The sequence below is a fragment of the Scyliorhinus canicula genome, chromosome 19, assembly GCF_902713615.1.
Source record: "Scyliorhinus canicula chromosome 19, sScyCan1.1, whole genome shotgun sequence".
Lineage (NCBI taxonomy): Eukaryota > Metazoa > Chordata > Chondrichthyes > Carcharhiniformes > Scyliorhinidae > Scyliorhinus > Scyliorhinus canicula.
Window position 1 is genome coordinate 93,483,864 of NC_052164.1, and position 13,660 is coordinate 93,497,523.

Sequence of the window (13,660 nt, forward strand, 5' to 3'; positions counted from 1 at the left end):
TCCCACACTAATACCCAACCTTCTCAACCTTACCCCTTGTCTGAGGTGTGGTAGTCCTCAGGTTAAACAACCACCCCTCAGCTTTCCCCCTCAAAGGGGAAAGCAGCCTATAGTCATCTGGGACTTTTGCGGCTTTAGCTTCCCTGGTGGTCTAGTGGTTAGGATCCGGCACTCTCACCGCTGTGGCCCGGGTTCGATTTTCGGTCAGGGGGTGAATTCTGGCGGGACTGGTTTAGCTCAGTGGCTGGACAGCTAGTTTGTGATGCAGATCGAGACCAGCAACGTGGGTTCAATTCCCGTTCTGGCTGAGGCTATTCACGAAGGTCCCGCCTTCTCAACCTTGCCTGAGGTGTGGGGTTCCTCAGGTTAAATCACCACCAGTCAGCTCTACACCCCCCCCCCCCTCCCCTCCCGTACAATGGTGACACGGCACCACAGTGGTTAGCACGGTTGCTTCACAGTGCCAGGGACCCGGTTTCCATTCCCAGCTTCAGTCACTGTCTGTGCGGAGTCTCCCATTGTATGTGTGGGTTTCCTCTGGGTGCTCCGGTTTCCTCTCGTAAGTCCCGAAAGCCGTGCTTGTTAGGTGAATTGGACATTTGAATTCTTCCTCAGTGTACCCGAACAGGCGCCGGATTGTGGCGACTAGGGGATTTTCAAAGTAACTTAATTGCAGTGTTAATGCAAAACCCACTTGTGAAGACTATTATTATTGTGAAGATTATTAACATCAAAGGGGAAAGCAGCCTGTGGTCATCAGGGACAATGGCCACTTTACTAACTTGTTTTGCATTTTCTTCAACAGTGAACATTTGAACACCACGCCACTGAAGCAACTCCAACAAAGTTGGGCTGAACTCAAGAGCTGGATCCCAATTGGCTGAGGTGTGTTCCATAGAAGCCGGAAGCGGCGTGACGCCAGTTCCGCCGGTAACCGGAAGCCGCCGGTAACCGGAAGCCGCCGCCTCGCCGGGGTTTCCTGGGCTGCCGGAGCAGGGGCTCTTCCTTTTCCACGCCGACATCTTGAAGCGACAACATGGTGAGAGAGGGGAGCGAGGCGGCGACGGGAATCCCGCCGGCCGCGGGGCGGCAGGGGTCAGGGTTTGCCATCCAGCCGGCGGCAGTCACCAGGAGCCGCCTCTCCACCCAGTCCCCATGTCGGGGCCGGGCTGAGGAGGGAAGGCCCGGCCCACGTTTCCAGCAGCCGCGGCCTGGATTAGCGGCGCCCCCCCCCTCAACCGACCCTGGACTGTGGGAGCAGCGCCTGCGCATCAGGATGCCCCCTTCCCTTTTGGGGGTGGGGGTCGCTGTTTAAACACGCTGCTCCCTCTTTCTCACCCCACCCACCACATTCTCTCACCCACACCCCCCCAACCTCTTTCTCTCACCCCCCCAACCTCTTTCTCTCACCCCCCCAACCTCTTTCTCTCACCCCCCCAACCTCTTTCTCTCACCCCCCCCCAACCTCTTTCTCTCACCCCCCCCAACCTCTTTCTCTCACCCCCCCCAACCTCTTTCTCTCACCCTCCCCAACCTCTTTCTCTCACCCCCCCCCCCCCTCTTTCTCTCCCCCCCCCCCCAACCTCTTTCTCTCACCCCCCCAACCTCTTTCTCTCACCCCCCCCACCTCTTTCTCTCACCCCCCCACCTTTCTCTCACCCCCCCAACCTCTTTCTCTCACCACCCCCAACCTCTTTCTCTCACCCCCCCCAACCTCTTTCTCTCACCCCCCCCAACCTCTTTCTCTCACCCCCCCCCAACCTCTTTCTCTCACCCCCCCAACCTCTTTCTCTCTCCCTCCCCATAACCTCTTTCTCTCACCCTCCCCATAACCTCTTTCTCTCACCCCCCAACAACCTCTTTCTCTCACCCCCCAACCTCTTTCTCTCACCCTCCCCATAACCTATTTCTCACACACCCCCCAACCTCTTTCTCTCACCCCCCCCCCAACCTCTTTCTCTCACCCCCCCAACCTCTTTCTCTCTCCCTCCCCATAACCTCTTTCTCTCACCCTCCCCATAACCTCTTTCTCTCACCCCCCAACAACCTCTTTCTCTCACCCCCCAACCTCTTTCTCTCACCCTCCCCATAACCTATTTCTCACACACCCCCCCAACCGCTTTCTCACACCCCCCCCCCCCAACTTCTTTCTCTCACCCCCCAACTTCTTTCTCTCACCCCCCAACTTCTTTCTCTCACCCCCCAACTTCTTTCTCTCACCCCCCAACTTCTTTCTCTCGCCCCCCCAACCTCTTTCTCTCACACCCCCAGCCTCTTTCTCTCACCCCCCAACCTCTTTCTCTCACCCCCCCAACCTCTTTCTCTCACCCTCCCCATAACCTATTTCTCACACCCTCCCCATAACCTATTTCTCACACCCCCCCAACCGCTTTCTCACACCCCCCCAACTTCTTTCTCTCACCCCCCAACCTCTTTCTCTCGCCCCCCAACCTCTTTCTCTCGCCCCCCAACCTCTTTCTCTCACCCCCCAACCTCTTTCTCTCACCCCCCCCAACCTCTTTCTCTCACCCCCCCACCTCTTTCTCACCCCCCCACCTCTTTCTCACCCCCCCACCTCTTTCTCTCACCCCCCCACCTCTTTCTCTCACCCCCCCACCTCTTTCTCTCACCCCCCCACCTCTTTCTCTCACCCCCCCACCTCTTTCTCTCACCCCCCCAACCTCTTTCTCTCTCCCCCCCCCCAACCTCTTTCTCTCTCTCCCCCCCCCCAACCTCTTTCTCTCTCCCCCCCCAACCTCTCTCTCTCACCCCCCCCCCCCCCAACCTCTTTCTCTCACCCCCCCCCCCCCAACCTCTTTCTCTCACCCCCCCCCCCAACCTCTTTCTCACCCCCACCCCACTCTTAAGATGGGAATGAGGAGCGATTCTCTTGTCCCTTGAGGGTCATTACAAGGTGGATTTTGCTTTAAATTTTGGGCCATGTTCTGTGGAATTCAGATGGTTAAAAGGGAGAGTTGATCAATATTAAAAGGAGCAGATAAATGGGAGAGGAACTTTCACCTCGCTGTGGGGTCAAGTACTAATCAAAGACATTAGAGCCAGACCACTCAATTAAAATAAATTTCTGATAGCTAAGGGAAGCGGAAGTTTGGAACTCTTCCACAATTGGTGATTGATCGAATATTAATTTAAAAATGTGAGTTATTGAATCTCTTCCCCCCCCCCCAAAAAAACCTTCAAAAGGGTATGGGGCAAAGGTCGATAAATGGATTTGGGTGATCCCATGGAAAGGCAAGATCGCTGGCTGTTCCTTTAGCCATCCACATGGAAGTGGGTGTGATCTCCCAGCATCAATTACTGATGGGTTTGGAGATGATTGCTTTTAGTTGGAGGGTTAGGTTAATTGAGAAGCTTTGTATCGCGCAGTATGTTATTGGAAGCCGCTACTATGCAGTTGATATAATCGTCTATGAAATTCCTCTTCTAGCCTCCTAAAGATGACAAGAAGAAGAAAGATGGGGGGAAAGGAGGCAAAAAAGATAAAGATCCAGTAAACAAAACTGGAGGCAAGGCCAAGAAGAAGGTATGTCCTTTATGTAGATTTCCTCAACTATTTACAATCTATCAGTGTCTTGAATGAATGGTAAATTGATTATGACAAAGACAAGGGAGTGAGTTGTGAAGAAGACATATACAGTCTGCAAATGACTATAGATCAGTTAAGGAACTAGCCAAACAATGACACATGAAGTGTGATGTGGGAAAATGTGAACTTGTTTGTTTTGGCAAATTATTTAAATCGTGAGATTATCAGTACTTTTGGGACGCAGAGAAATCTGGGTATCCTGGTATACGAATCACAATGTTAATCTGGGGGTGCAGCAAATCATTTGGAAGACAAATCTAATGTTTATTGCAAGGGGAAATGGAATATAAAAGTAGGGAAAAGTGGTGAGATCGCATCAGTGGAGTATTGTGCAGAGTTTTGGTCTTAAAGATCATCAGAGGTAGTTCGGAGTTGATTTAATCAACTGATGAAGGAGTTAGTTTATGTGGGTGGGTTGGGCCTGTATTAAGAAGAATGTGAGGTGATCTTATTGAAACATACAAATTCCTAGAGCTAGAGGATACAGTTTAAAAAACAGTCTCCCATTTAAGGTTCAGATGAGAATTGATTCTCCTTGGGGTCATTCCTATGTGGAATTCAATTCTGTAGAGTGCAGTGGAGGTAGTTAGGGTCATTGAATATTTTTACGGCTGATTGAGTTTTGATTGACGAGAAGTCAAACGATATTGGGGTGGTTAGGAAAGTAGAATTGGCTCCAGAGAGCCCTAGTTTTCCACAAAGATCACTTGTGCTTTTTGGATTTGGGCTTTTTGGTAGAATAGTGGCCTGTACTCCACAGTGAATTCTGGACTTGACCCAACTTCACTACTTATTATACAGTCAACACTCTTTTTTTACAAATCTGAGATGGGTCTCAGCATTAAAGCAGTAATCCCCTCTGTACCGTGACTGAGCTGCTGGCATCAACATGACCCAAGTCACTTGTTAGCAGTGTACGTAATCTCTGGCCACTGAAATGAAGCCATTGACATTTTGAGGGTGTGAAGTTTTGTCGCTTGTTGGGATCATCTTGGTAATGAAGCCGGTGGGTAAAAAGAAAAAAAAAGAAAGTAGAATTGAAGCCACAATCAGATTGTGTTATCAAATGAGGAGTAGGCTTGATGGGCTGAATGGTCTACTCCTAATTTATATTTTCGTAGCCTCCCTAATATGAACTGTAAAGGAAAAGATTCAAATGCTGAAACACCAAAGCTCTCTGGGCCAGTCAGCATCTGTGAAGAGATCTGGAAAGGGGAATTGAACATTTAGGACACACAGCAATTATCTGTTCTTTTGAAGATGTTACCTGCCCTTGTTGAGTGCTGTTTCCAATGTTTTCTTTTGTGTTGGTTGTATTAAGTTTGTTTTCTGACTGTTAGCGTATATTACTCGGTATAGAAATTTATCAACTTCAATTTAATTGACTCACTTTGGAAGAATCAGTCTGTATTTGGTTCTGGAATGGTGGGGTTGATTGAGTTCTAATTGTGCTAGCTGAAATAACTGGAGGAAGCCAGTGTGTATGTATATACACCATGGTGCTTATTTTCATCTGTTGATTCTTTACAACCCTGACTTTGAGTCCGGTCTGGAGACTGGTGAATCTTTTTACCTTCTGTTCTCTTGGGAAGTAAAGCTACAGGATGGTATAAAGATATAACACTTTTTTTAAATAAAAAGTAAAACCTCAAGTTAAATGTGCTTTGGTGAAATTACTGTTGGGTCACTTAAACAATCCATTGACAGACATTTTATATAGTACAAATAGGATTGTTTGAAGAGTGAAGAAAGTAGCACCAGTGAGCAAGATCATTTGGATCTGTTGCCTTCAAGGGCTAACAAATGAATCCTCAATCATTTTCACTGTTTCCCCAGTGGCCAGGGAGAGCTAGAGTAACTTGTTGTCCATAGCTTGCAGTTTTTCAGGAACACTGTTTCCTAACCATCTTGACTGGAGAGATTTTCATGTTCCTGCTGCTGGCTAATCCCTTTCATGATGAATCTTTGGAGGATCAGAATGTTAATTGTTTACAACGTAGCTCTGCCAAGCACTTTCAACATAGATCATTGTAAAGCAATAGTGTGTAGAAGTTGTCATTATCCTCTTATTTGCTTTATTGTCCCTTTCCAGCCAGCAATCAGTAATTTTTTACAGGCTAAAGATTGAACCTTGCGGCATCATGGTAGCACAGTGGATAGCGCTGTTGCTTCACAGCCCAAGGGACCTGGATTCGATTCCCAGCTTGTGCGAAGTTTGCACGTTCTCCCCGTGTCTACGTGGGTTTCCTCCCACAAGTCCCGAAATATGTGCTTGTTAGGTAAATTGGACATTCTTCCTCTGTACCCGAATAGGTGCTGTGGTGTGGCCACTAGCGGATTTTCACAGTAACATAATAATAATCTTTATTATTGTCACAAGTAGGCTTACATTAACACTGCAATGAAGTTACTGTGAAAATTCCCTGGCAGTCATGCTAATAGCTCGGTTGTGACTGGAGTGATACTACCTGAAGTCATCTTTGGCTGGTTGCACTCAACTGAGGGGCACAGTCAGGGTATGAAGACTTAAAGAAGCTGATAATTGAACCATTAGGTTAGTTCAACTGTTGAAATGTTTTCATTCGAATAGATCTATCGCCCACTACATAACAGGCAAATCACATTAGCATGAACGTGCTTGTTATATGTGGTGGGATTGTAATTACTTAGTGTGTCACCAATTTCTGTCTCTTCTATTGGTATTTCCAGTTGAGTGCATTGATAATTACATGTTTTGCTAAAGCTGCAGATGTGTTGCAGCCTACTAACCACAATCCTTGTTTTTGTACAATCGAGTAGAAGTGGTCCAAAGGAAAAGTGAGAGACAAGCTGAACAACTTGATCCTGTTTGACAAGGCCACATATGATAAACTGCTGAAAGAGGTGCCGAACTACAAACTCATCACGCCTGCAGTTGTCTCTGAAAGACTAAAGATCAGAGGTTCTCTGGCCAGGGCTGCCCTGCAGGAGCTGCTTGCGAAAGGTAATCACAGACCATCACATATCTTTGGGTTATTTTTTCAATGTTTCAGTGGCTTTTTGGTGTGATTTAGGAAGAGATCATGCCCAGAATCATAGAATCCTTAGTGCAGGAGGCCATTCAGCTCATCGAATCTGCAATGGCCCTCCGAAAGAGCACCCTGTAGGCCAACACCCCCACCCTATCCCCATTATTCAGTCACCCCATGTAACAGTGGATGCTAAGGGACAGATTTAGCATGGCCAATCCACCTAACTTGCACATCTTTGGACTGTGGGAGGAAACCCACGCAGGCATGGGAAGAAAGTGCAAATTCCACACTGACTCACTCAAGACTGGAATTGAACCCAGATTCCTGGTGCTGTGAGGCAACAGTGCTAACCACTACCACCACGTTACTCCTAGAAACAATTCCGTTGCTTGTCACGTAGAACATGTTCACGGTTAGTGAGATTTGAGCTTGCGTGGTGAATAATGACATGGCAGCATAGCATTTTGGCTCTTTGGGTGTAAATGTTCTATATTATCTTTGTTCAGGGTGTGATTGTAGTTTCCTCAGCCCATCTCTCTGTACAGACTCCTGACTGCCCCACAGTTACTCAGAAACAAACTATTTTATTTATTTAATTATTTTATTTATTTAATTAAATCAATTCTTGGCATAGTTTGTGGGGTTCCGTCTATTGCCTGTCGGTCGTAGAATGGAGGCCATTCAACCCATCCCTTCTGTGCTGGCCCTCTGGAGAGGGGCATAGTTTTGCAATATCGGTTTAAGACGAAGGGGAATTTCTTTATGGATATTGGAATTCCAAATCATTAAACTGATGTCGGTGAGTTAGACAGGCTTGATCTGTGAGGGTTATGAGGAATTGACAGGAAAGTGCAGCAACAGTCACCTTAAGGATGCTTTGTCGTCGTGGTGATGATTCCAATGAAGATACAATATATGTCTGGGTCAGATTGGAGATCGCAGTGTACCTGTTACATGGCTGCTGTAGTCCCTGGTAGGGATTTTGGGTAAATGACCAAATATGACGCCATTCTAAAACAGCTTTTCATTTTAGTTATTACAGTTTTGTTTAGATGAATAGGTCCTGGCTGAGTGTGCCACTTCATATGGATGATGGTTCTGCATACAATGCAGAAGGACACCATTCGGCCCATTGAGTCTGCACTGACCCACTTGTGCTCTCACTTCCACCCTATCCCCGTAATCCAATAACCCCTCCTAACCTTTGGTCACTAAAGGCAATTTATCATGGCCAATCCACCTAACCTGCGTGTCTTTGGACTCGGAGGAAACCCACGCAGACACGGGGAGAACGTGCGGACTCCACACTGACAGTGACCCAGCAGGGAATCAAACCTGGGACCCTGATGCTGTGAAGCCACTGCTAGTCACTTGTGCTGCCCCATAAAGTTTAGTTTGTTTTAATAAAATTAGTAGAATTAACAAATTTTTGTTTTTCAACATCTTACAATAAACTGTGACTGGGCACTTTGCTGAATTATTGCTCAAACCCCTGTCCCCAAATGCTCCTCATGTTTAATCCACAGGGCTTTCTGCAAGAGCATTGCAGGATAGGTGAATTGGCTATGCTAAATTGCCCCTTAATTGGGACTGAAAGAATTGGGTACTCTAAATTTAAAAATAAAAAGGGATCTATCAATAGACTGGTAAGCCATATTCAGTCGCATCTGGTTGTGCTGATCGACATTTTTGTCAACTTTCCAGAGAAGTTTTGGAAGTGGTGGGTGAAAACTAATTTTGTGTTTGAGACCCCTGGGTAAATTACCTTGCAGCTTACCTGTGACAGCATATTAAAAACACGCCACTAGTCCATGAGGCTGTCGGCCTTCTGGTGTAGCTTTTCAGAGGAGTATTCAGTGTTGAGTTTTTGTTGCTATTGCCCTGTACAAAGACATTTCCTGACCTCAAAGGAATTGGCGAATCTTTCCCTGATATATATATTCATAGAATTTACAGTGCTGAAGGAGGCCAGCCGGCCCATCGAGTCTGCACCGGCCCTTACAAAGAGCATCCTACTCAAGCCCACCTATCCACCCTATAATAATCTTCATTGTCACAAGTAGGCTTACATTAACATTGCAATGAAGTTACTGTGGAAATCCCCTAGTTGCCACACTCCGGAGCCCGTTCGGACACAGTGAGGGGGAATTCAATGTCCAAATTACCTAACAGCACCTCTGGACATGTGGAAGGAAACCCACACATACTCATTGCCCTCCTGTGAACCTGATTAGAGTGATTGTGAGGACCAAGCAAGCTCCCCTGTCTCATTAAAGGGGAGCGCAAATTGTGTGTTGCAGAGGTTGGCCAGCAGGTAAAAGTGGGTCCTGTTGGGGGGGGGGGGGGGGGGGGGGGGAATTTGAAAAATACTATCCCATGTAACTTTTTGTTTTGTAGGTATGATCAAGCTGGTGTGCAAACACAGAGCACAGGTTATCTACACACGAAACACCAAGGGAGGGGATGCACCTGCTGCTGCAGATGATGCTTAAACAGGTACAGTTTGGACAGCTATCAGTATCTGCTTGTAGCGGTTACGGATCTTTCCTGTCCTTTTCATTGGGGGAATGAAGTGCCTCTCTGAACTTTCAATAATGAGCAAGAGTGCATGTTCCCCATCTAAATGTTCTGAGTCCACAGCAGACTGGAGTTGTATGAGGCAACCTGCACTTCTGAATCCTTTCCAGTAGTGTAGTCAGCCTTTCGGTAAAGTTTCAAAGCTGAGTTTCTCTAGCCGTGCTGCTGGTTACGGCATTAAATAGCGAGGCATGCAAGATTGATTTGGATGCAGACTCTTCAGTTAATTTGATTTTTACCCTTTTTCTGTATCAACCCTGACATCTGAGGGGCATTCTAATCACCGGTCATGATTGCGGAGCATCAGTTAAGATTATAGTCCCTGGTGTTCACAACAGTTGCTCCTTTGGAAGAACACCAGAGTAGATATTAGGTCAGAATTGGGCCAGTCTGAGTGAATAGTTTGTACGTGCATATGGAACTAGTAAAATGACTGTTGCCATTAACTAATTTTAGATATCAAGTTTACCCTGGGTTAAACCTAATGGAAGTATCTGAAGATTTAACCTTATTTTAGGTTGAGAATTTTCAGATTAGTTGTCTGAACTTAACCGTCTAAATATTATTTCCTTTTTCTTTTCAGGTTCTGGGATGAATTGAAGATATTTAGACACAAATGTAAAATAAAACTCTTGTACCACAATGTCTGTGTTGTGTGATTGATTGACTATTTGCTTCTGCGGGTTGTTAGACCACAAATATTAGAATATCCTATGTACCCCCTTGGTCAGGTTAGGATGGTGCTGAGAGGTAGTATTTTGTTTTGGGGACATGCATTTGAGTTCATGATAGACTATGTAATATGTTTTTGTTGGTAGCACAGATACATGGCCAGGAATGGTTTACATGAAAATGCTATTCATTGATTTTTCTCCTAACAATGTGCTTGTGTATGTAGTAGTTGTTTGCTGTGGTATGAAAGGACGGAGCTGACCAAATAATTCAATTTCTATTAAGTTTTATTGCATGGAAATTGAAGTCTTATGAACAAACTTTTTTCCATTGAATTTTAGTTTACAATAGTTAGGCCAGCAGTTAGGATAGTGGCTTATAAATCAAACTGTACCATTAGTGAGATCATAATTTACAGTTCCTGGTTATTGTATTGGAATTCAACTATTTATTAGAGTACAAAACATTTCAATGTTTTTATACAGGATGTGTAGTAATAATAGTAGCTAACATTAAATATTTAACAGAGTATCAACCATTTTCCTCTCTTCCAAAAATCTCCTCTGGTCATCTCTTGTCCCGTTTTCTTTTTTTGCCTTCCTCTAACCTGAACTGATGCCTGCAAAATGAAAGAAGTCTGTTCAAGGAGGTGGACAATGTGTAGCAGCCAAATATTGAGGCTAGGAGTTAGTACCAATTAAGTCACTGACCACGCAAAAGAATGAAACCTGTTGGTAATTGAGTGCATATCAAAGGAGGCTGGAAGCTAGGTAATTAAGGTTATAGAAGCAAAATCTCCCCAACCTGGATTGCCACCTCCTGCCATCATTCCACACTCGGCCAAACGACGGCAACCAGGAATCGTCAGTTTCCGATGTGTGGTTGAAATTGGCACCAACTCTATTTGGAGGAAGTTTCTTCAGTTTCTCCTTCTCTTCTGAAATTAAAACAAATCTTGAGTACCTGGTGAATTTAATTGTACAAAATCTGCTCGAAGTTTCTGTAAGTTAGCAAGTGCTACTTTGTCTTCAATGGAGCTTGATATTGGCCTACCTTTTAGCAGTGGTCCTAATCTTATGCCTTCCTTGTTATCGAACTGGTTGAATGTCAACATGGTCAGAGTTAATTACCTGCAGTTTGCAGCTTCATAACCTTCATTGCCCTGCTTTATCCCATTTCTCTATCAATTTCAAGTCCCTCCATCAAATCTCCTGTATTCAAATGAATATTTCCCAATTTGTATTTGCTAATACCAGGCAGCATGGTAATGCACCACCCGCTATTGCCTCAACATTCTGAATATAACTCTCAAACCCTTCCAACTATGATTTTATATAGATTCCCAATTACTGGTTTTAGTCTGATATTTCCCCAAAATATAGCATTCAATTAGCTTTTTGTGGCTTTCCAAATTTGACTTTCAAATACAGAACTGCAAATCCATATGCTCATTATCTAACCACTGCAAACAATGAAGTTCATCTCTACTTGGCCTATTTCAAGTATTGTTCTTTGTAACTAATATGCACACAGGAGATTCACAGTTGAGGGTCATCATTTGAGGAGTTGTGTTTTTGGCCAATAGAGCAGAGAAGCCCAAGAGGTGATCTTAAAAAATGGTTTCCAAATAGTTCCTTTGGTCAGGAATACCATAACTAGAGCATATATTTAGGACAATAAATTAAAGGGTGGCTTGAACATTTAAAATTATTTTTTCCAATTAAGGGGCAATTTAGTGTGGCCAATCCACCTACCCTGCACATCTTTTGGGTTGTGGGGATGAGACCATACAAACGTCCTCCCCCTGTGTGCGTGGGTTTCCTCCGGGTGCTCCGGTTTCCTCCCACAGTCCAAAGATGTGTGGGTTAGGTGGATTGGCCATGCTAAATTGCCCGTAGTGTCCTTATAAAAGTAAGGCTAAGGGGGAGGTTGTTGGGTTACGGGAATAGGGTGGATACGTGGGTTTGAGTAGGGTGATCATGGCTTGGCACAACATTGAGGGCCCAAGGGCCTGTTCTGTTCTATGTTCTACATGGACAGTGGGCCAGGATTGAACCTGGGACCTTGGTGCTGTGAGGTAGCAGTGCTAACCACTGCTCTATTGTGTGCCCTTGAACATTTTTAAAATGGTTACAAAATGCCTCATTGCCTTAATGGGTACAGAGAACAATCAGGAGAATGGGATGCTATTAACAATCCTTTTAGGGAGTACCCAGGTGGCCACTGCACCTACCCTGCATATCTTTGGATCGTGGGGGTGAGACCCATGCAGACAGTGACCCAGGTCCTCAGTGCCACGAATAATCATCTTTTAGTGTCATAAGTCAGCTTACATCAACACTGCAATGAAGTTGTGAAAGATCCCCATGTTGCCACATTGCAGTGCTTTTTCAGGTACATTGAGGGAGAATTTAGAATGTCCAATTCACCTAACAGCATATCTTTCGGGACTTGAGGAAACCCACGGGGAGAACATGCAGATTCCACAAAGGCAAGGACCTGAACTGGGACCTGAACTGGGACCCTGGTATAGTGGTAACCACTGTGCTGCCATTAGCTAGTCAGAAGAGAAAAATATGGGTTGCATGTTAAATGGTCATTTAAAACTTGAGCTCATCTGAAACTCTTGCCCTTATTCTAACTCACCACATCTCATTCAAATATCTACCCCTGTGCTCACTGATCTGCGTTGGTTCCAAGTCCAACATTTTCATTCTGGCTTTCAAATTCTTCTGTGGCCTATGTAATCTCCAACCCCGCGACAACTGAATATCCCAATTCTGACCTTGAGCATCACTAATTTTAAAATGCTCTTAACATTTTTAACGTTTTAAGCTCTCTTCCTGTGATGTCCACAGTGGGTGGCTGGCAGATGAGTGAGGTGGACTCACAGCTATGGCTCAGCTGTGGCACCAGACTGTTTTGGGAGGGACAGCGTAACTGGGTTGGGTTCCTCCTTTGGGGCGTGCTCTTTCGATCTTGCCATGGGCAGGTAGCAGGCATACATACCCTTGTCCCACCTGACTTCACTTTGTGTGGCATGATCTGGTGGGATTCAGAGCAATGCTTGCCTACATTCAATAGGGCAGGTGCAGAAGCCCACAATCACACTATCCAGGGGTGAGCGTGGAAACATGCCAAGTGACAAGGTGCAGAAGAGAACGATGCATTTGAAAATGAAAAATAAGTTTGAATCCAGGAGCTGCCAACAAGCAAATTATTTAAATATAAAGGATGTTGCAGCTGTTCTTGTCAGTGCGTGTAGCCATACATTGCACAAGGTTGTCATGGCCTGCTCGGATAAAGGTGCTGAGGGGATCCACGGCATCGAGTTGTCGTGAGCAGAGCTGAGAAGATTCTGCAGAAGTGCCCGAAGAACTCCGATTGACTTGAGTTGCTGGTAGCAGAGGATGGGAGGCCAAATACTCAGAAAAGAGCTGGAATTCTACCCAAGGAGGTTGAGAGCTTTCAAAGGACTCGGGGGCTGGTTTAGCATAGGGCTAAGTAGCTGGCTTTTAAAGCAGGCCAAGCAGCACAGGTTCAATTCCCGTACCAGCCTCCCCAAACAGGTGCCGGAATGTGGCGACTAGGGGCTTTTCACAGTAACTTTATTTGACGCCTACTTGTAACAATAAACGATTTTCATTTTCAAATTGATGCCATATAGGCTTGACTGACCATTCAGTAAATCTGAGATCTAAATCTTTGTATTCACTATTTAATGAGTAATTTAAAATTATGTAAATTCGCCACAGTTCCAGATGACCATAGGCTTCAAGGGGAAAGAACTGAC

At 45.4% G+C, this 13,660-nt stretch overlaps 2 protein-coding genes across 2 annotated transcripts in view; one reads left to right on the top strand and one right to left on the bottom strand.

Annotated features, from left to right (window-relative positions):
* The first annotated feature begins 922 nt into the window (after positions 1-922).
* On the top strand, positions 923-9,838 carry LOC119953918 (40S ribosomal protein S25). Its single transcript, XM_038778586.1, has 5 exons — positions 923-1,039; positions 3,449-3,544; positions 6,407-6,590; positions 9,016-9,114; positions 9,779-9,838. Exons 1-4 carry the CDS (start codon positions 1,037-1,039, stop codon positions 9,108-9,110), a joined length of 378 nt encoding a protein of 125 aa, XP_038634514.1. The 5' UTR covers positions 923-1,036; the 3' UTR covers positions 9,111-9,114; positions 9,779-9,838.
* Positions 9,839-10,136: 298 nt separating this feature from the next.
* The window catches only part of cenatac (centrosomal AT-AC splicing factor), a 50,637-nt gene continuing 47,113 nt past the window's right edge, over positions 10,137-13,660 (bottom strand). Inside the window, exons 11-12 of the mRNA XM_038778801.1 lie at positions 10,672-10,804; positions 10,137-10,486 (exon numbers count right to left, since the gene is read on the bottom strand). Coding sequence (XP_038634729.1) covers positions 10,435-10,486; positions 10,672-10,804 — 185 coding nt within the window. The 3' untranslated portion in view covers positions 10,137-10,434. The remainder of the gene's footprint in view (positions 10,487-10,671; positions 10,805-13,660) is intronic.

Excerpts from the sequence above, each read along its gene's own strand:
- LOC119953918 (XM_038778586.1), top strand. Across the intron at positions 3,545-6,406 it reads GAGGCAAGGCCAAGAAGAAG|AAGTGGTCCAAAGGAAAAGT; the intron begins GTATGTCCTTTA and ends ACAATCGAGTAG. Across the intron at positions 6,591-9,015 it reads GCAGGAGCTGCTTGCGAAAG|GTATGATCAAGCTGGTGTGC; the intron begins GTAATCACAGAC and ends TTTGTTTTGTAG.